General features: G+C 35.3%; 1 protein-coding gene across 10 annotated transcripts in view; it reads right to left on the bottom strand.

Annotated features, from left to right (window-relative positions):
* PKP4 (plakophilin 4) overlaps positions 1 to 23781 on the bottom strand; it is a 239560-nt gene that overhangs the window by 103263 nt on the left and 112516 nt on the right. For 9 of the 10 annotated variants that reach the window (XM_081260642.1, XM_081260647.1, XM_081260645.1 and 6 more), the window contains one exon: positions 1667 to 1779. The exons of the other annotated variant lie outside the window; for it this stretch is intronic. In XM_081260642.1, the coding sequence (XP_081116768.1) occupies positions 1667 to 1779 (113 nt within the window). The remainder of the gene's footprint in view (positions 1 to 1666; positions 1780 to 23781) is intronic. 10 annotated transcript variants of the gene reach the window in all.

Raw genomic sequence — 23781 nt, 5'->3', positions numbered from 1 at the left:
TTGTGAGCTCAATTTTAGTGGTGTTAGTTTCTCAGATGGGGACAGTTATATCTGGACCCCAAATCCACATATTGTATGAGGTTGGGTTTGCCAAGAGTGTGGTCCTTTAAAGGTCCTGGCTCAATGCAGCAATCTTAAATTCAAAGGGGCCATTTTGAACACACCTTAAACCTTACTCCTTGGGCTCTGTATAGATGTTAAAACCAATTCGAGGACTCATTTTGAGATATAAGCAGTGTTCTCAGGCTTCCTGCAAAGGTGGCTCAAATACTTCTGGTTCTGGTTTTCAGTTCCCTTTCTATTTTTAGTATTTAGAGAGTTCCCTTCTCTTTTGCCATTTCCTTAAGTATTTTTTTTAAATTGGTATAGCAAGAGAAACTCTGTTTACCTAGCCATACTGCATTCTTCAAATGTTATTTAATTTTTCCATGAATATAAAATTCTATTTTTCTAAACAAAATTGGTCCATATTTTTGGGGAATATTATTGAGTTTGTGAATTTCCCTTTTGGGTGCTCAATATATACATAACTTTTTAAAAATATTGAATAGAGCCAAAACTAATTTGTTTTGACAATTTTTACTTCCTTGATAACTTATTTAACTGGATATTATAAAGGTAGAATTAGAAATTTATAATTTGAAATTTTACACCTTGCTTATGATTTTTTTACTATAAAAACATACTTGAATTTTTTAAAAAGATCACAATTTTATATTTATTTTTAAAGGTTTTTATTGACTTTACTTGTATGCTCTGAGATGAAAAATTCATGTGTATATAATTTATCAGCCTTATGTCTAAAATTCATACCAACACTCACTGGAAAAGTGAAACTATAGACCACATTCTATTCAGCAAAAAAAGAATTGTCTATGACTAACAGGAGATGCTGAGAAGTAGAACCATTATGTGACTAAAAATAACTGAAGAGACAAGTTATTATAGGCATACCCACCTAAGTATAAACATACCAAGCTCAAAAACATAAGTAATGAAGTATTTCATAGTAGGCTTTGTAGGAATATGTAACTAAGAAAGAAATCTATAGATAAGCAGCGACTTAACCCATTTGGAGTATATGGTGTTTATTTTTATAATAATGATGTTCTTAGATAGCAGAAGAGGTCATTTATACAAAAATAATAATCATGATTAAATGTTCAAGTATATATTTTGTATTTAGTATATCTGAATATACAGAATCATTTCATATAGTAATTTTACAGAGTTCTAGAAAAACTCAATTTAAAGGCATTTTAAAAAGTTGACTAAATCTTCATTTTTAGAAATATTTCTCAGTTTAAAAAAATCCATACCAGGTTTTCAAAATTCCAGTCAATTAACTTACCAAATAGCTAGCAACTAACCGAGTAACATCCATCAACTGTAGTTATAGAGGAAAAATTAAATTTCTGAAGGAAGCACAGTTTCTTTTGCTACAGAAGCTTACCAATGCTATACATAGCACTTTAAGCATGGGGCTGAAGGGTAATCAATATTACAAGAGGATTCTCAAAATTAAAATGTATTGACAACTTTTGTGTCAAATTTAGGAAGGCAAGTTAACCAGGACAACGCTAACAGAATCATCTACTGCATGCAGGGCAACTTAGTAAGACATGTCACTTGAGAGTACACAAAGATAGAGCCCTTGGCCCTGTACCTGGTGCTGGCGATGCTCGGTGATTCTGCTCCAAGCCTACATCTTTCTAGTTGACTGGCAACAATCTGCCTTTCCACTTCCAGTTCTCGGGTGAGTCGTTGAAACTGAAGCTCCTGGTGAGTCAAGGAAATAAAAGGCATATAAGGTGATGAGGTTGGCTGCTCAGGCAGATACATGAATTGGCGTATGTCACAGGAAACACAGGAACGTACCCATAACATAAAGCTGTAGTGTGGCTCTTTGAAGTGCAAGCTTTGGATGGTTTAAATAATCTAATGATTTGTGGTTATTTTAAATTTAAAGGCAATAGAGTTGCAGCTTTTATTTGATGTTGGAAACGTATATTTTTATTTGCCTTTTTTGTTTGTGGTTCTAATCAGATCTTTAAAACAATATTTTCTGATGCAGTGCCATATTAAATTTAATGTTTGCAGAGACCTTACTTGAAGTGTTTACATCAGAGGCACGCCAACCAATAAAAGCTCTTCATCTTCAATGGCTAATTTTTATATCCCTTATACTGTATTGTATGTCAGCACAGCATTAAAAAAAAATGTAAATCTCCAGGAAGAGAATCACTTTACCATGTTTGATACAAAGCCATGTAACTAAGGAAAAATATCCTTTCAATCCCACAGAAAAAATCTTGCTATATTTATCTACGACATAACCAAGAGAATTTTGCTGCTTTCACAAATGCATTCATGTGCCATTGTGTGAAAGGAGAGAGGTGAGACAGAAAAGTGAAAAAGACTGGGCTATAACGTGGAATTCAAAATTGTACTAAGAAGCTAGAAAATTTGTCAAAAGAAATTATATTCTTCAATCTATGCTACATCATGAAGGTGAACGAGTTCTATTATAAGAGAAAGTGTTTTAACTTTGTCCTTTTCTTATTGTTAGTTCAATGGGATTTTAATAAATAGAAAACATGTTATGCTATAAAATATCCAAAGATCAAATCAAATATATTTCAAAAGCTTTAAGCCACAAATAGCATCTTGAAGAATACCTCAAGAACCCCTGTGCCATATTAATGCTTTACAAGCTATTTAAAACAAATTGTTAAGTAGTTCAAATTTGACAATGATTGCTAGAGCAAAATACCAGGTAGGTGAACACTCAAATAAACCTAAAAACCAATCAGAAATAAAACTACCTAAAATATTATTTATGACTAGATATGAATGTTTGCATAAAAATTTAATTGACTTTATTGACTCTTTGTGGTATTAGGCACATGTGCAATTACTTGATAGCATTGGCTTTGTAAATTCCACAAGCTATTCTTAGAATGAGTTTTAATAAATAGTCCCTGAACTCCTTATCTGCTATTGAAAATCCTTTTCTAATGAACCCAATAGTGGAGGCATTTTAGAAACGATATAGATGAGTAGTATTTAGCTCAATATTGCTATACAATATGATCATAATAGATAAGTGGGACAATGCCTGCCTCTGCCTAACAATACCTAGACTGCTGGCTGTTAATAAATGCTAAACAACAAAAGAACATATGGCTATAAACTGTACAATAGTCAGTAACCTAGTAGTATCATGCTTACCTGACATAACTTCTTTGCTCTTAAATAGTGTATTTTCTTGATTTCTTTTCTCTTAAATAGCATAGTTTTTTGTGATAGATTTCCATTCTTTCATTTATTTTATTCAATTACTTATTATGTACATCTTTTCCCACAAGAGTGGTTGCTTGTATCATACTGGGCCAAGAAGGACTGTGTGTAAATCCCCAAATACTCCTCAAGCTATCACATTATCGTTGTACTCTGGTTACTCTGTATTCTAGTATTCTAGGACTGAGGGTGGGCATGTTATATCATTTTGGGATAGCCAGAAGTTACCATACCAGGGTAGGATGAAGGTATATTTCAAATAAGAACATAGGAAAAAAACAATTCAATGGTAGTAGATGTTATAAAATCATGTTTGTGGCTGCTTATGCTAATCTTTTCAACAACCATTTAAGGAAATGGTTGGGAGAATTTCTGCTTGAAGGCAGAGGTGGGACACAGTTTCCCATAATCCTTTTCCTCTGAAGCAGAGATAAGTAACTTTGGCTCTGTCAAGAAGATACACTCATGCCAGACTCTGACTCAGATGTCAGCTCAGAGACTGATTCCAGAAAACAGGAAGCTCCTTTTCTCTGTTCTGCCTCCTGCAGCATTCCCTGTATTAGATCTCAAGGTCAAGTTCCTTACACAGAAATCACTTCCAAAGGTAGTGGCAGTTATCAGTTGTTTCCTTATCTGACCAAATTTGTGGCACAGATTTGGATACAGTTCCTGGAAGTTAAGTCTCAAGCCTTGTTCTCCAATACAAGTGCTGGAATTTACTAATAACCACTTTTTTCCCCTTTTATCCTTAATTAGCCATGTCCACCTCTATTTCTTGCAAATAGGAATCTTGAATGACACCTATAGAAACTGTTTACACCTAATGAGTTGCTAGGCAAGCCTATGTACTCATGCTGCATTTTCTATTTAAAATGAGCAATTCCTTTGACATTCTTATCAACTAAGTTCACAATGTATCCCTCATAGAGCCCTTAAAAATGAATATCGCTATGTCCTTACTTGTCACAAGTAGGACTTCACTGAAGTGCCAAAAGCAGACTATCAGGAAGCTCTTAGGCATGGAAATACTACCTAAACCTGTGAATATTTACATTAAACTTTACATTATATTTGTGGGCTTTGATGTAAAATGATGACTGCTGTCCCTACAGAATATAAGCTGAACACCCATGTGTGATTGGCACCAAGATGAATGAGTAGGATATAAATATTTGACAATTCTGTCTCTATAGGTTTCTTTGACTGATGAGGAAGACAGCATTACATAGTCACATAAAAACACATTTAACGATTTCCAAAATAACACTCATTAAGATGATTATGCAGAGATATCATCTATAAATTTTGAATTTTTATATTTTACCCTGTAAACATAGACTGTGACAGCTAATTCTGAAATCAGTATCTAAAACGGGGCATCTAAATTATAGGGGTATCTTATATTTGTTCTCTTCTGAGAAAAGCAAGGAAATTAATGTTAAAATTGCTTGCTAATGATTTAGTATATGACAATTTCTTCAGACCACATTCTTAAAAAGAAGTGTCAAGGCTATTAATATGCTATAGGATTATAATCTACTCATATGTGCTATGAAACTCCTTTGTATTTACGACATATCTCTCAGGTTAATATAATGATAAATATTATTTGAGAGAGAGTGAAGGGAAAAAAGAAAACAAAACTTCACTTTCATGACAGACCCACCCAAGGAGCTCAAAGAAAGACTTGCTGCCCCAGTTGCCAATACTTGGCCTGAGGCAGTTGGCTCCTTCAGGAATGCAAAGAATCCCCTTTCCCCCAGGGAATATCCTTCCTCCAGCACTAACTGAGGTAAGAATAGAAGATTAGTCTCAGGTAGCCCCAGGGTTTCCTGTAGGCATGGCTAATGCTTTGCTAGCCTGGAGAGTATCTGATATTCTTCCCTGTCCAATCCTGCTTTTCCATCCCCTTTCCTCCACAGGTATTGATTCATGATAAATTTTGTGCACACAAAATTTTATCTCAATGAAAACCCAAGCTGTCTTGTGTTCTTTTTTTTTTTTAATTAATGACAGAATTTTTCTCTTACTCCCACTCTCTGTTTTTAAATATTGTGAGATATTTCAAGTATACAGAAAAGGTATAGACAATAGTACAATGAACTTTTCTGAAACTGAAATAACAAATAGCAAATCACCTCTAGCAAATCTTAATACTTTGCTATATTTGCTTCTGATTTCTTGAGAAATACAATATTACAATGTAATTTTAAAAAACAATGAGGTGGCTTGGTTGTTCTCTCTTGAATCCTAATCTTCTCTCTTCTTCCCTCCCCAGAATATATCATTACTCTGAATTTGGTGTTTATTATACTCATGACTTTTTTTATATTACTACTATATACTTAGTCACACATGATATATAGCATTGTTTTTTATATTCACATTTTTTTTTTGTAAATGGTAAACTGTTCACAGATTTGCAGATTGCTTTACTGCTATATGATTTTGAGATTTACCTATATCAATAATGTAGCTTTAGCATTGCTTAAAAGTATTCCATTTTATGATCATAGAACAATGTATTTATGTTCTGCTCTTATAAACCTTTGGATTGTTTCCAATTGCTTATGCAATTATCAGCACTCTATAAAATAAACATTCTTATATAAACCATCTTGGGCACATAAGCCAGACTTCTCCAGAGTAGAGACCCAGAAATAGAATTACAGGGTTGAAATGTATGCACATCTTTAATTTTCCTTGATAATAGTTGTCAGCTTACTTTTCAAAGTCTTGTACCAATTTATATTTCAGCTAGCCATGTAGCGGAGCTCCAATTTCTCCTCATTCTCATTCTCACTGACCTCAACTTACATTTGGAAGCTTAAAACTCCCTGCCCTTCTTTGTTTACAGTCTAACTTGCTTATGTTTTACTTTGTATTTCCTGATTGCCAACATCTTTTCTTAGGTTTATTGGTCATTTATGTTCACAGGTATCAAACTTTCAGAGGGAAATTTCTCCCTACTGCCAGAAATCCAGGCTTTTTCTAAACTTCAGTGGAAATGGTTTCTCATCACCTTTAAACTAATGTAGTTGTGTGAAGTTTTAGCCTTGGGTAAGGAATCTCAGTAGACTGTCCACCATTTGTAGCCCTGAGACACACATAGCACATAACCAGCCAAGGGCATCCTCAAGATTATCTAGATTTGGCAGGTGTCTCCAGGGTGAAAGTCAGGTTTACTGCTCACTTAGCTGAGGATTCTTACTCTTCTTTCAGTTTTGATTTCTCTAAATTCCTTTGTTTCTAGTTTAGCTCTGCTTTAAAAAAAAAAGTAAAATACAAATATTTTATCAGTATGCTTAGTGTCATTCAGGGATAAAAGTATGTAGAAATACTGAATGTACAATATGGCTTTTTCGTATTTTGATTTTTCTGAGCTGTATTCAGGGGATATTTCTCAGTATTTCCTTCAGTTCATTATTTCTCCATGTGCTGTTTGGAGTTTATCTCACTGTACTTTTTGTTTTTACCCCGCCCCACCCTCCTGTCCCTCAAAGATGAGATTTTTTCCATTTCTGAGACTTCTAGCTGGTGCTTTTCCTTATCCATTTTTCTGGCATGCTCATTTAGAATGAAATCTCTATTTTTCCACCTTGTTTTCCCTTCCAATTAAGGTTTACCTTTACCTAAACTTCCAGTTTCCTCTGTCTTAAATGAGGCCTTAAATAGGTGACTGCAGTATTTCTTTGAAATAGAAATACTAGGGATTCTGTACATCGAGGCACAAGGCTACTTACTGTCCCCTTCCTCTGGTTTCTTGAAGCATCAGAATTAGGTAACTGAATTCCCATGTCCTTTGACGAGAGGTGACATCCTCCTGGCTCCTGGCTCCCTCCACTTATTAGCACAAAGTTGTCTACAATATTCCTCGCTGTCACTTTGCATTAAATAATTGTCCTCATTTTCAGCAAGATTGGTAATCATATTTCCTCTTACATTCTTGATATTAGTCAGCCATGTTCTTTTTCCTAACTGGCAAAGACCATTATTTTTCCAAATATGTGCAAAAATTCATTATGCTTAAGATGAGAGCCATCCAGCTACAGATGCTCATCTGCATCATTACCACGTATTTACTTCAGTAAGTCTAACTGATTCATTAATTTAGGAATAGCTACAACAGTTACTGCTACTATGATGCCAACAACTAAGAAAAACAGCCAGCCCCAACTTTCTGTCCCCCCATTCACATTAATCCTCAGTTTTCTTCCAGGCTTTGTAGAGGGAGAGTCCTCTTCTTGTCTAAGGCTAATCTTTCCATGCCTTCCTGCCTCACCAGGCTTTTGCTTTTCTCTCTTTTTAAAATATTTAATATTTCTTTTCAGTTGATATTCAAATAAATCATTCTCATCTTTGCTTGCTTTCTTTCTTCTTTTTTGGAGATATAACCCAGGGCCTCTCACAAGTAGCCAAGTGCTGTACGACTGATCTTCATTCCCACCCCGAAATTATGTTCATTTAAAAACACACCTTCTTAATCTCAGGATTTTTCAATTTGTTTCCTTCTCATTTGACCTATATTATCTCTTCTAATGATTTTTTATATACTTTTAAATTATTTATTTATTTTCATATGGTGCTGAGGACTGAACTCAGTGACTCACATGTGTCAGGCAAGCGCTCCACCACTAAGCTATAACCCCAGCCCTCTTCTAATGATTTTTTAAAAAATTTAATTGGCTCTTTTTGAAGATATAGTACCATTCTAGTCATTGAAGTCACTGAAATTCTGGTTTCAAATGCTTTTACATTTTTACTAATACAAATTAAAAATTTTTAGGAGAAAAGTACTGAGGACTGGTTATATTTAACAAAGAAAACTGACACAGTCATTATGTGATGGAATCAGTGGTTAAGAAAGTGTTGTTACTTCAACCATTGATTTGCTTTTCTGCCTTATTACATTGAGAGTTTTATATCACTAAAGAATATGCTACCTTTTTAAGATTCAGGAGATTGGACAGGATATGTCCTGCTCTCATGATATATTATGGCATTTACCTCTGTTTTCCACATTCAATAGATGAGTACATTATATATCATGTCCAAATCTTCCAGGGTCTTGAGCCAGGCAAGGGGAACTGTTTTTAAAATGAGCTGGTGATATACTCGGTGGTACAGTGCTTGCCTGATACGTATGGGGCTCCGAGTTTAATCCTCAGCACCGAAAACCCAACAAAACCCAAAACCAAACTACTAGGATATTCTCAAAAACATCCAAAATATCATCTCTAATCTCAGCAGAACTAAAACCAAAGTAGCCATATTTACAAAGAGTCCTTAGCCTTCTTGGCCTTAATACACCAGCCAGTCTTGTAGAGTTGATCATATATACTGACTATTTATCATAATTTACTTAGTCATTGACAAACCATTATTATTTCTACTTGGTAGTCTCTAATCAAATACATAATTAATTGTAGGAATACTAGGCATAAAGTCTACCCCTCTATACTGACAAATTTCCTTTGTTTAAAGGAAATTAGAAGTAAAAAAAAATTGAAAAGCTAATACTGCCTTTCTCATGGTACTGAGAACACCCACGGATGTTAACTGGTCTTCCCAAGGGAGAAAGGAATTCTAAGTCAAGTGGGTTCTGAAAGTGCTGCCCAGAAGTTCCCATTACCTTGGAGACTCACATTGACCCTAGCATATTATAAGTTCTGATTAACTTACCAGTAGGAAATCAGCTTACTTCTGTTTAACCCAGCACCTTCTTTGATTTGCTGAAACTTTGCACACTTTTTCTTCTTCAAAAAACAGTACTACTTCAGGAATATAACTTGGACAATATTGAAATTTGTTAGGGATGGCTGAACTGAAGATTACTATGAGGTACTATACATTAAAAATATTTTAAAATTGGACATTTTAAAATCAAAATTTTAACCACTTTTCTGAGACTGGATATTTACAAAGGGCAGGGCACTGTGAAGAGCTAACCTTCAAATGAAAACTGCCAATGTGACACCGTGTTAAAGGCATGAGGAACACACACTATTACAACACCTCTGCTGGATTAGCTGCCCAATGCTATGCCCATTGCTTCTTACATTTGAATTATACCTCTTCCACCTCCTAAGTTTTCTATTTCTCCATTGCAACAGTTCTCAAAGTGGGATCTTGAGCCAGCTGCATCAGTACCACTTGTAAACTTCTGAGATTCAGAAGGGATGTGGTCCAGCAACCTGTGCTTGAAAAGAATCAGGTTCTCCAGGAAATTCTCAACCATGCAAAAGTTTGAGATCCATTGTCCTAATGGAACACAATCCTTCTTTCAGTCATTGTGTGCATCATTCAGTGTCACTGTGGCTTCCTGCTGTTAACAGTGTTCTTATCATTACCTCCCTTTCTCATACTAAATGGTTCCCCAATCATGCAACTCTTCCTCTCTAGCACTGGTTGAATCCATTCCCTGCTTTGCCATTCCATCTGTCACTACCCTCATTCAGGCTCACATCAGCTTCAGACTATGGCCATGGTCCCTCTCTAAGTCTACTCCCCATGATGGTGGTGATGGGACATGCCTCTGCTTTCCTCATTTCTTCCAGATACATTTGCAGAACTATAATACTACTCATTGGCAAGACATCCTTTACTAGGCTCCAAGTTCTATACTAAGTGTTTCATATGAATTACTTTGTCATCTCCCACAGTCAGCCTGCAAGGTGGTAAAAGTTATCCTCTTTTCACTGAGAAATGATTTGACTATGGACATTCAAAACTTAGATCTGAAATAACCTCATTTTGACTCCTAATTCCATGGTGTTAAGCACTGTGCCCCTTCCCACCACACCCCACAGTAAACTTCTAAAAAGTCAATCAGCCTATTTTAAGACTCTTCATATAGTATGGACCTTAAAAAAATTATATATATATATAATGCTAGGAGCCACAAGCAAATATACGATGTATGGCACCTTTGGTTGTAAAGTGACGCCAGCTAGCCACTGAGATATGATTATGTTAAGATTTACATTCATATGGAAATTGGACTCCCGCTGTTCACCTTGGCCTGCTACCGGACTCATGTTACGGGACTCATGGAGAGTTCCCATTGGTTGGGGAAGGATAATAGGAGGGAATTCCGGGGGAGGTCTGGGGGACCCCCGGTTCCAGGAGGCGCGCGGTTCCGGTAGACGCCCGCGTGGGAGGACCGGGTTTGGCTTGCCGGCGCCTAGAGAGTATCGGCAACTTTTTCAAAATAAAGTTTTGTTCCTGCTTGAGTGGCTCGTGATTCTGTGCCCAGCCAAAACTGCGGCATATATATATATATATATATATATATATATATATATATATATATATAAATATGTGTGTGTGTGTGTGTGTGTATGTGTATATATTTAGGTTTCTTTTCACTCCTGTTCATGTACTTATACTGAACTGTCTGCTGTTTCTTATACATGCCATTCAAGGCTTTTCCTCATTTGTTCCAGCCATGGGAAACATTACCTTCCTATGAATGAGTACCTATTATTCAGCCCTTAGGTAGAGTGCTCACCCATGAAATCAACTCAATTTACTAAGTTGGATTTTTCTTAAAGAACAGAATCTGTATTTCAGTCATCTCAGTACCCATCCAATTCTCTGCAAAATGAAAACAGAAAATCCTCTAAATTCATTCAAGATGACTTTTATGTACTGTTTTATTTAGTATGTCAGAAATCATTGTAGATATTTTTAAATGTATTGATTTATAAGTTATTTTTATACAAAGACAGGGATAATATATTATGGATGATTTTTTTAATGTTCTTAGAGTATTTCAAATGTAAGAATAATTATATCCTTAAAACACAGGTAAAGATCTGAGTGTGGTGATGCACACTTATAATCCTGCCACTCAGGAGGCTGAGGCAGGAGGATAGTGAGTTCAAAACTAGCTTTATCAACTTAGCAAGGCCCTAAGCAACTCAGTGAGACTCTCTCTCTAAATAAAATACAAAAAGGGCATATGGATCAGTGGTTAAGCACCCCTGGGTTTAATCCCTGGTACAAAACAAAAACAAAAAACAAAAAGGCCATTGGTAAATAAAATAAAATAAAAATCCATGGTAAAAAAGAATGTTCTATTTTTATTTAAAGTCATAGATGTGGAGGCAGAGCTAGGACTAGGTTGTGAGTTTCCCAACATTATGTTGACTGTTCTTTTAACAAATCAGCTCTATCAGAATTTCATATTATTTGGCATGGGCAAATTATTTTTTAAAAAATCAATGTGTGCATCATTCAGTGTCACTGTGGCTTCCTGCTGTTAACAGACTTACTCCCATGCCACTGCCTCCCCTGCTTCCCCATTGTTTTTATCTGTCTTCACCTGCCTCATTCCTCAAATCTCTCGTGCATCCTCTTCTGCCCATCAGAAAAAAGGAGTCTTCCTGGTTTGACAAGCAATTTTCAAAAAGTAAAAGTATAATGATATTTCCAATTGTTGAAATAGCAATGTCTTCTTTTATTTACCTTTTTTCCTAAAGAGTAAAATGTGTGCATAAATGTGTGTATTATAAAAAATACATGAGTACATGTATGTAAATATAAACAATGCTAGCTAAACCTTCGGCTGGTGGAGGTTTTCATAATTTATTTTTAAAATTCCTTATATTTGGGGAAGTCCTAGTAGTGAAATAGAGAGGAAAAGTCAATCAACAATGAACATGAATATCCAGAATCAGTGTCTGCTGCAGTTGTCAGTGACAACTATTGCTATCATTTTCCATTATGGAAGTATTTTGGTAGACTTAATGTCAAAAACATACTGATACTTTCTTTAAAATGCAATGCCTTGAATATTTGATTAATTATTACTTTAATCACATTAAGAAATTATGAAAAATAACAATGACAACATTAAAATTTATCTGGTTTTATATACTTCAAAATTATTATTAAGACCAATGATGCAAGCCACCTAATGTTAGATGCTTATTTGGGGGTTAATTGATTGCATAGTACATAATAAAAATGCACATAAGTCATTATTTGCTGAAATGGAAAACTAAGAAGAATAAGTGGCTAATTTCCACTTCTATATGAACTAGTTACTGCATGCACAGCAAAAAATATAAAAATAGTAAGCAAAACAAGGCCAGATTTAATCTTCCTTTATTCAACAGATCCAACAAATATCATTAGGAAATATGAGACTAGTTTAAAAAAATGATTCATTTAAGGTTTGACTAGTAACTTTATGAAATATAACATGAAAGAAAATGAATCTAGTGGAGGAACAAATCTACTATATGAATTAGAGCTTAGGCAGACTTTTGTTATGACTATACTAGGTTTGCTTTTATGATTGTTATGTTCTGCAGATATTTTAGGCTAAAGTGTGTGTCATTTGTATGAGTGTTATTAGAATTAGAATTAGAATCAATGAATGCACATTGACTAGTTGTACCTTAGTCAATTAACTGGTTCCTTGTGAATGCTTGCTACCTGGCTCAAGCAGCGTCAGAATTATTTTTTTTAAATCTTCTTAACCTTTTAATTTTTCATTTTGTATGTATGGTTTCAATAACATTATAATTTCTCTCTAATCTTCCAGAAATTAGCCTAGGCTTCTTGAGAAATAAGGTTAAGATCAATATACTATTGATAACCATAAGCTATTCATATTTAGCTCACAAAGACCAATAAGGCTTTAGGATAGAGCTAAGGCATATTTAGCTACAAGTTGAGCCCAAGGTCAATACATCTATATCCAGAATGATGCCTATTTAAGCCTTGGGGTCTACAGGTGCTCTAATACTGGTGTTTCCATATTTGATGTTCCTCTGTTTCTCTGATCTCCTGCTTTCTCCTTGAATATTTGGCTTCTTCCATTTGTTAGCCATATATAAAAGCAATTTTAACTTAATCTTTGTTACCTTTATTAAGTATCTATATATTCTATAGTTAAGCTAAAAAACGAGACAAGTTTGGGCTATGGGTGTCACAGTAGTAGAGTACTCAGAACATCTGACTCACTGTGTTCAAATCCTGGCAACATTCCCTCCAAATAAATAAATAAATAGACAAGTAATGCTGCCTTTTACTTGTGTAAAGTCTACATGGATTACAATAAGGGAGAAAAAAGGAGACACAGAACTCTTAGGATAAGAAGTACCACATTTGAATATATTCTGGTTTAATTTACTTGTCTGAAATAATTTTTTAAATTATCATATTGAGATTGTTTTCTCTTACATAAAATAAATGCTTACTTATAAAGAAATATGTTTGTCCCATGTTTGGAACAGGTACAATTTGATGTCAAATGTCTCTTTTCTTTCTTGTTAAGTCATAAAATTAATAACAATGCTGAATAAATGCCAACTGTGGGTTAGGCACTCTATATTTCCTCTATTCTTAAAAAGCACAGGCCATTTTTGAGTGGAGCAATTCTAGGGTGAGGTTACAAGAGGCAAAATAAATGACTCGCTCAAGTTTACATAATTAGCAAGTAAGGAACTAGGACTGGAATACTAAATTCTCGCCCTTTCTATTATAAGAAGATAAAAAATTAAGGTTGTTTCATGTTCTGTTCCTGAAGTTTACATTTAGAACTGTAATTGGCTTTATTACCTCAAAACTTTCTTCCTAAATCAAAATAACTCCCGGAATTCAATATGAGGTAAAGAGCAGATCAAGTATACAATGGATCTTACTAATGACAAATGTGAAAGTGCATTTACTGGGAAAAGAATTGCTGGTATAACAATTGAAAACAAAGCTACTTTACAACTTTGAACCACACACAGACATACATATGCAATGTTTATATAATGTGCAATGTATATAATGAATGTAAAAACAAAAATACAAATTTATACAAAGATGACCTAGAAGAATATTTTTATAACCTTAGATTGATAGAGACCCTTTTAAAATAAAAACCCAAAATCATATGGGGAAAGAGGCATATTTAACTATATAAAAATAAAACTTTATGGGCTAGAGTTGTAGTAGCTCAGTGATAGAGCACTTGTCTGGCATGTGTGAGGCCCTGGGTTTGATTCTCAGCACCAATAAATATTTTTATTTATTTATTTATTTTTTAAAACAATATCCATTGACAACTAAAAAATATTACAAAAAACCCTTCATACCCAGAATAGCATATAAAGAAAGTCAAATGAGGAGTGGGAGCAAGGTTGCTCAGATTCAGAGTGCTTGCCTGGCATGCATGTGACTCAGTATTCAATGCCTAGCACTGCCAAAAAAACAAAAAACAAACAACAACAACAACAAAAAAAAAAACCAGACAAACTCCCAAAAGAACAACAATGACAACAAAATCAAATGACAGAGAGACAAATATGGGCACTGACTGTTCACTGGACTGTGATTGGTTATAATTACCACAACATTTATCCAGTAATATCTATTAAAATTAAAAATACTTATTCATCATGACCTTGTTATCTTACTTTTGGATATCTAGACTTAAAAAGATAAAAGTAATGGTATGCATAAAGTATTCACTTGACAATATTCTAACTGTGGCATCTCCATACTAGAGTTATTTTAAAAAATGAAATGATTTTAACCTTTATCTGTTGCCTCAAAAATTCCCTTATTCAATGAAAAGGCCAACTGAGGAGCTGATTAAAACAACAAAGTGAAAAACAGCAAACCTGTATAAATTTGTTTGAGCATGGAGGAAACCAGGATAGGAGACAGACTGTAAGATTGGTTACCCTAGGAGGGCAGGAAAATGAAAAAATGAAGACATTATTTATATTTTTATATTATAATATTTAACTGTTTCAACTGTTGCAACTATCATAAAGTCGTCTTTAATTAAAATATTATTCCAAAAATCAGAAAGAAAGAATGACAGAACCAAGGAAATAAAGTATTATTTGTATCTGTCAGGATAGACCCTATTTGGGAGAAAGACCAATTCTTGAAAAAAGTAGTCTGAGAGAGAACTGAGAGAAAAACTGATATTTTTGCCTTTTTGAAGGTATTAAAGCATTAAAGTACCCTAATGGGGTTCTATAATGTTCAAACTTTTAATGGCTCATTCTAACAACTAATAACACATGCCAGATTTAAAAGTATATCATATTGGTGACCATAGGAAGAAAGGCTTCAGTCTTAAAAATATTAATAAAACCTGCCAGGTATAGTGGTGCACACCTGTAATCCCAGCTACTTGGGAAGTTGAGGCAGGAGGATCACAAATTTAAGGTCAGCCTGGGCAATTTGGTGAGACTCAGTCTTAAAATAAAAAGGGTTGGTGTATAATAGTGGTAGGGTACTTGCTTAGCACATGCAAGGCTCTTGGTAATATTTTCTGTATTTAAACACACACACACACACACACACACACACACACACACACACACACCATGCTTCCTGGGTTCTGTGAGCCAACCCTTACTTATTGGCTCATCAGTTCCAATGCTGAGGAAGTTACATACTTGGAAAAGTACATAAAACCAATCACATGAAATAGGAAATAACTTAATGTTCATCAATTAGAAACTCAAATATATTGCATATATATATGTATGTATGTATGTCAGGACTCCATATAATTGCTAGAAGAATTGAAGTAAATCTATATGAGATGATATGAAATAATCTCCAAGATTATGCTGAAAAATAAAGCCAGGCAATTAGTTTCAAAAAGACTGACATATGCTGCAGTATGTAGAAAAAAAAATTCTTGATGTATGTGGAAAAATTTTAATTTTGCAAAGGTTTTAACTTTGAGGAAAGGGACTGGATATTTGTATAATAGATTACTTTTTATTTTATACTTCTTTGTGGATATTTCAATTTGCCCACATTGGGCAATTATTTGTCACCAATTTTTTTGTAAATACATTAGAATGATTTGTTTGTTCCTGTAAACCACAGTAGAACTCCAACTTCTACTATTATTTAAATGCTCCAATTTTGACCAATTGAAGAAAAGAGTGTTTTAAGAATTAATTTTCATGAAGGATATAAAATATATAATAGTAATAAATATCTTAGCTAAAAGCATATGCTGCCTAATAGACTGATTGACTTAATAGACTACACTGCATATATTTCTCTTGGAACTCGACAGGATGCTATAATAAAGAATTAATATCTTCAGAAAAATGCTTTTAAGCTTATTCCTGTTTTAATTAATTTTCTTTTATGAACTGCTTAAAAGAAGAAAAGAAAAACATATTAATGTTATGTAAAAAAAATCAAACATGGAAAAGGACCCACTTAACCTTAAGTTTTACATTATGTTAGGACTAAATCACTTAGATACTAAAATCACATGGTAACATTTTCATTTGGTAAACTAATAAGAGTTTGAAAGGGTAGGCATTAAATTATCATATAGAATTTTGATTAGGTACTTACACTAGACATGATTTTTTAAAGTAGTAACTGAAGATATGTTAATTTTCACCGGGCTAAAATATACAATAATATAAAATTTAGCAGTTTAACAATTTTTAGGTTCACTGGCATTAAATGCATTCACACTGTGGTGAAACTATCATCACTATCAATCTCCTGAACTTTTTCATCTTCCCAACTGAAACTTCGTATTCATTATTCTAATTTCCCCCTCCACCCAGTCCCTGGTAAAGACTGTTCTGTTTTCTGTCTGTATGAATTTGAGTACTCTAAGTAGCATACATAAATGATAAATACAGTATCTGTCCTTTTGGGATTGGCTTATTTCATTCCTTAAAATTCATTCATATTATAGCATTTCAAAGTTTTCTTCCTTATTAAGGATGAATAATATTTCATTGTACATACGTACCACATTTTTTTTTTTTTACCCATTTATCTAGCAGTAGATACTTGGGTGGCTTCTGTGCATATTTTTAAAAACCTAAAACTTAATATAAAATTTAAGCCAATTGTGCAACAAATATATCTTGGAATTCAGCTTTCTATCTAGCTTTTCCTCTTGGCTTCTTTCTTTGTTGAGACAGGATAAACTTCCATAGAATTTAGCAGTGACAGATCTCACGTGTCAGGAAAAAATGAGCAATTTCACTTTCCCTTTTGTAACTTAAAAGACTGAGTTGATTACACATTCAATCATTCATTCATTTCAAATTGGAGTGTTTATATGAGCCAGGCACAGTGGTAGAGACAGGAGATAGACAAAGGAAAGGAAGAAGGAGAGACTGAGGAACACTGGTGTATAAATGTCATCATCTGAGCAAAGTGCAATGAGTGAAACCCTGGAAGTTTACTTGGGGGCCCTGGGAGCAAAGTGGTCTAAAGTTGATATGAAGTTTCTCCTTGAAACTGTGCAGAACTAAATTAAAATATTAAAGCTGTAAGGTCAAAGTATATTTCCATTTTAAGAGGCCAAACAAAATTAAATGCCTAAAAAGTTGGTAAACCTGAAAAATTGTATGGTGTTGATGAGACTACATGGCCTGGTCTCCATTTCCTCACTGGTGTACAGCAAACAACATCTGTCTCAACTGCTGTTAGAACCATCAGGAGACCTAAGGTATAGAACTATCAAGAACTATCAACTCCTATACAGAACTTCTAATCATAGGTTCCTTTTCTAGTATTCTGGAGTAAGGGTTAGCAAACAGTTTCTATAAAAGGCTAGTAAGAAAGTAGATATTTTAGGCTTTGTGGATGATAAGTCTCTGTCACAACTAATCACCTTTGTCCTGGGAGTGCCAAAGTAGGCATAGGTAGTCACATAAATGAATACTTGTTTTATTTAGGGCTAATGAAATTGGAATTCCACCTAATTTTCTGATGTTATCCAACACCTGAAAAATTCTTTTTTGATTATTTTAAGCTATTAAAAATGCACAAAATAGTCCTAATTTGCAGGCCATAAAAACAGGTAGAAGACCATACTTAGTTTGCCAACACCTGTTCAAGAGTTTAAAAGGTTGTTTAACACTTAGGAGCATATAATAAGATAGACTAGAAGAAAAAAACAGAAGGATTACAGGAGTCTGGGACCAATCTGGATTTGTAAATCTAGTCTCTGTCATTTACTAGCTGTAAAACATTGTACAAGTCACTTTAACGTCTGTAAACCCTAGTTCAGTTGTCTGTTAAATGGAATAATAAAAGAGGAGCTGGCGTGAAGGTGTGATTAAAATGTTAAATGCTGTATAAACTCTGAAGGTGTTTTAAAAGACTTAGGCATTAGAAAGTAAACAATAATTTCAAAATATTTCCCTTAAGAAGTTCACTTGTCAAAATTTAGGGATAGATTTTCAATTTTTGAGCAGAGGGGAAAAAAAGTGAAATAATTTGTATTATAATGTCTTATGTTCCATTTTTACTAATATTTTAGCATTCTACATGTTATTATACCACTCAGTTAATCATTTACCTCTTTTATCTTCTGGTGATATTGTTTTCAATGGCCCTACTTTTGCCAATATTTTTGTTGTTGTTGCTGTTGTTGTTCTCTCCTCTTTATCCTCATATAAAGAGAATTCAATTTTATACATGAATTCACAAGAAGAATGTAGTGGCTGGAGCACCATTCAAGACAAATGTCTGAAAGCAGAATGGTTGCTTCTTGTACTGCCATGACCCTGGATTTTCAATTTTTTAAGCTCCCAAACAAGTAATCTATATAAAATTATGGGCTCTCATGACCCTCACCAAAGTTTAAACACGTGATTTCTTTATATAGCCAACTTGAGGATATCAAAATATCAATGCCAATCAGCAATGGAAGGACGGTGGATAAATCTGTAAGCTTTTCTTCTAATATTTGGATACTGACTTAAGGCAATCCAAAGCCTTTATTCAATATTTCCCATCATATTACTCAGAAATTCCTTCCTATGTCTATTTTATGAAATAGTAAAACACAAAAAAAACTTTTGCCTTTTTTCCCCAAAGTTACTCTGGCAAATAGTCTTCCTGCTGACAACTCATATCACCAGATAACAGACAGGAAAAGGTTAATCTGATATTCATGACCATCTCTCCTTGAAGCAGGAGGCAAATATGGCAAGAGATGCTACCTCTGAACCAAATATCTGGTCAAGTTCTCAGCAGAGAAGTAGGTTCAGTCAGTGCTGCTTTGCAAGGCCCAAGGCTCATGTAAGCAGAGGCCAGCACACTGGCTGGTGGTCTCCTCAGAGGTTCTGTCAGCTTTAACTCCTGGGACCATGCTTCCTGGGTTCTGTGAACATAGAGAAGATTGGGTCCAAGGAATAAAAGGACAACACAGTTTACCATGGAGACGTACAACCTCTGACTATACCAAGTGGATGAATAAAAGGACTGAATAAAGGATCACCCCAGGGCAGGCTATGGGGTGATCCCAATTCTTTTAGGCCCTTTTAGAGGAGAAGACTGGATGGGTTAAACAGGCCAAGAACCACGGAGGGCCCATGCTTTCACCAGGCAGGATCCCTGTAATTCCCAGTGGAGCCTTAACTCCACAACAGAGAAGAGGCATCCCATTCATGAGGGTCTGTGCCATTTCCCACAGAAGGTAAGAGGAGAACCAACTAATCAGTATAGTAGTGCCACTAATGTGTTTTTTTTTTTAAAGAGAGAGAGAGAGAGAGAGAGAGAGAGAGAGAGAGAGAGAGAGAGAGGGGATTTTTCAATATTTATTTTTTAGTTCTCGGCGGACACAACATCTTTGTTGGTATGTGGTGCTGAGGATCGAACCCGGGCCGCACGCATGCCAGGCGAGCACGCTACCGCTTGAGCCACATCCCCAGCCCCAAATGTGTTTTTTTTTTTAAGAGAGACAGAGAGAGAGAGAGAGAGAGAGAGAGAGAGAGAGAGAGAGAGAGAGAGAATGAATTTTAATATTTATTTTTAGTTTTCGGCAGACACATCATCTTTATTTTATTTTTATGTGGTGCTGAGGATCGACGCGTTACCGCTTGAGCCACATCCCCAACCCCACTAATGTGGTTTTGATCAGCTCCTTCCAAAATCTTCCCATTCACTCAGGAGGAGCTGCAGTTTCCAAAGTCAACTGAGTTACTTCTACTGAAGCACTGATGCCTCCATCATTCATTTGTTGGGTGACCTTCTAAATTACTCTTAGCTCCTACAGTCTACAGTACCATCCACCTCCCTGAACCTCCAACAGTTTTATCTTCTCTTAACATATTCCCTTTATTCAGTCCAATCATCACATCACTCTTTTGACAGTGACCCAATTCCCTAGTCCTTTTACTTTAACCAGATCTTTTTTGCTTTCCTTTCCAGACACACTTCCTATAATGGTTCAACTTACTCAGATCTCATTTTCTCTTCACCTTTTTACCATGTGGCTCTTATTTTAACCTTTTCACTAACTGTTCTGTCCAGGGACATCAGTGATCTGTCTCAGGATGGCTAAAGCCAATGGGCACTCTGTTCTCCAGCTACTTTGACCTTCCTGCATCCTTCACTGATTGTAGTGACTCCCTCCTGCTTGACATTGTCTTTTCCTCTGGCTTCACTAAGATATTCTGGTCCCCTTAACGGGATGTTAATGCATTATATTTCCTTAATGGAATGTTTCTTTCCCACCTCCCATAAATAGTAGTGTTTCTGGTATTCTATTCATTCCAGAAAATATCCATAGGTGATTTCAGCAACAATGACACCATCAGTGGACATCAATTAAGCTTGTACTATGTGTCATATACTATTCTAAGCCATTAAATCTCATTGAGTGACACAGTGGCCTCTCAGAAACTTGTCTACAAGGTAGGAACTGTTATATTTATTATTCAGAAGAAACAGAGGCATTGGGGTTAAAACTTATACCAGAGTCATATGGCATGCAGGGGAGGGGACAGAATGAGGACTCAAATCTCTAAAGCTTATTTAAGCCCTGGTTGGTCACATCTCTGCTGCTCTCATGCCTTCAGGTAACAATGATGTGGTTGTTGAGTCTCATTTCAATAACTTTAACACACATCTTCCTGACCAAGCTCTAAGTTCGTGAGTCCAGTTACTTAATGGATCTTTTGTTTGGGATGACCCACAGCTATCTTGAGAGGATATTATCTGAACATGAGGACACCCCAAAATAGTGAGGTTTATTCTTACAAATTCTAGCACACTGTGACCTATTATCCCCTATCACATTCCATACACAAAGGTAATAGGTCCTCATCTATCAATCCCTCTCTTTGAAGCCAAGCCTACAGTCTAACTTTAAATATAATCCTGCAACACTTATCTTTTAAAATAAATTAATATATTACAATTAAATCCAAGCACTTTAATATTACTGTTTTGAGTGTCATAAGTATCAAACAGTGTGTAAAAATAAGTGTTTGGCAAATCTTGGTATTATTCCCATCAGCACATAATAAATGAGTTTGAACAATACAGTGTATCAGAATGGCACAGATTTAGCTGAATTTTAGCAACATTTTCACTACAATTGTCTTTTCCTCTGGCTTCACTAATATATTCTGGTGAAGATGATGTCTTTAGTCCAGAAACTTTGCATGTACAACCATGCACACTTCCACTTACAGAGAGTACAACTTTAATGTTTTCTAGTTCACTACAACCAATGCCTAAAAAGCGACTTTATGTGCTATTTAATTTCTACAACTGCCCCATATGGCTTAAATTTTTAAGATTCAAGTCAAATTTTAATGATTCTCTTAAGTTTTGAATATGAGATATAGGCCAAAAGCTCCTGTATTAATGCAGGAAGGTGAAATGGTTGGATTATGAAAGCTGTAACCTAATGAGTCCTTCTTAGTTTGAACGGGCTGGGAGGTAACTATAGGCAGGTGGGTGGTTGCTGGAGCAGGTAGGAGGAATGCCCTAGAAGCGTGCATCTTCCCTGAGGCCCCTTCCCTACTCCCTCTTTCTTTGGTGCCTGACCTCTCTATGTGCTGGGCAGCTTTTCTCCACTAAGTCCTTACCCCATGATGTGCTGCCTCACCGTGGGCCCAGTGCAATGGAGCACTATGGGCTGAGACCTCTGAGACTCTGAACCCCAGATAAACTTTTTTCTTCCTCTAAGTTATTTTTGTCAGGTATTTTGGTCATAGGGATGCAAAAGATGACTAAAACATTCCCTTATATTTTGTCCTGGGTTCTCAATAATCCATATCCAACACAGGTTCAATTAATGAAGCATAATGACAATAGTATCACACTTAACCATAAATGGTGAGTACAACCAATGCCTAATAAGTGACTTTATATGCTATTTAATTTTGACAACTGCCCCATGAGAAATATACTATCATTCTCATTTTAGAAATATAGATCATGAATGTCAGAGGCTATAACCCTGGTAGATGGCAAAGCAGAGATATAATGTCATGAGGAGTGATTCCAGAGCTCTTTATCACTCTTTCAGCCTTATACCATGACCTCCAGAGTGTGGCAATAAAATTGATTTCAAGGTAGAGAAAGGAAGAAATCATCTCTTAAAAACAATACAACCTTACGTGATCAATTGAGCAGACCATCACTATTATGCAGCATGAGGAACAACACCAGCACTTGGATAAGCTTACCTGGCTTATTTCACTCTGACACGATCATCTCCTTCAATCTAACAATGGTGACTCATTGGCTTTCTTTGATATTATCTAAACATGATGGCACTACAAAATAGTGATGTTTTGACAACTAACACAGTTTCCAAAGTCCCAGGGAAGCAGCTGTAGATGTGAGAATATAGTTTGCAAGTGTCTAGCGACTGTCATCTCCACAATCTCCCTTTACATTAAACTGCCTTCTAAGACATCCAGCTCACTTTTACAGTAAGACAGGAATCCCTTCAGTGGGCCTTGGGACTGTCAGGATCACAAATAAGATAAATAAATGCAAGGGAAAATAAAAGAAGGAGAAGGAGGGGGAAGAGCAACATTGGTCCATTTACCTACCTGGATTTCTCTGAGTTTTCTGAATTCTGTTTTGAAGCTCATTATTGTCAATATATCTGATTGATAAAGAAGCTGAACAAGTCCCAGGTGAGACTGCACCATAGCAACAGGCCTGCCATGCATCCTTGGGGGAAGAGAGTTTCACGAAAGTATTTGATTGCCTATTCACACTCTTGATTACAACACACTGAGCTGTTAGGCTAAATTGTAAGTCATGAGTGTATTGAAAGAACTTTAAAAAATAAACTACCCTGTGTGAAGATATTTTTCACACATACATTCGCATTGGGATGTGTTTAATTGTTGGTAGACCATTTCTCTTTTATTTAGTAAACAAGGGAAACATCTTTAAACCATTTCAGGACTTGCCAAGGCCACAGTATAGTAATGGATAAATAAGGCATCACCCTCAATCCCTGATAAATGTTAAATCCTTGTTCCAGTTCAAAAATATTTCTTTAATCTTCCATTTTGATTATGAGAATGTAAATGTACTGTTCTTAGGATTTGATTGGGAGTATCTTGAGTTAGATCAACAGTGCCAAAATAAGCTACAGAAAAGAAAAAAAAATCAGCCTCAGTCTCAGAGTAGGTATTAGCTCAGTTGGGATGGTACACTGGAACCCAACAGAATATAGGCCACAGAATAAAAAATAGCACTTTC

This window comes from Spermophilus citellus, assembly GCF_964194105.1.
Source record: "Spermophilus citellus genome assembly, chromosome: 11".
Taxonomy (NCBI): domain Eukaryota; kingdom Metazoa; phylum Chordata; class Mammalia; order Rodentia; family Sciuridae; genus Spermophilus; species Spermophilus citellus.
The sequence above is the reverse complement of the archived record's forward strand: the minus strand, read 5'-3'. Positions and strand labels throughout refer to the sequence as shown.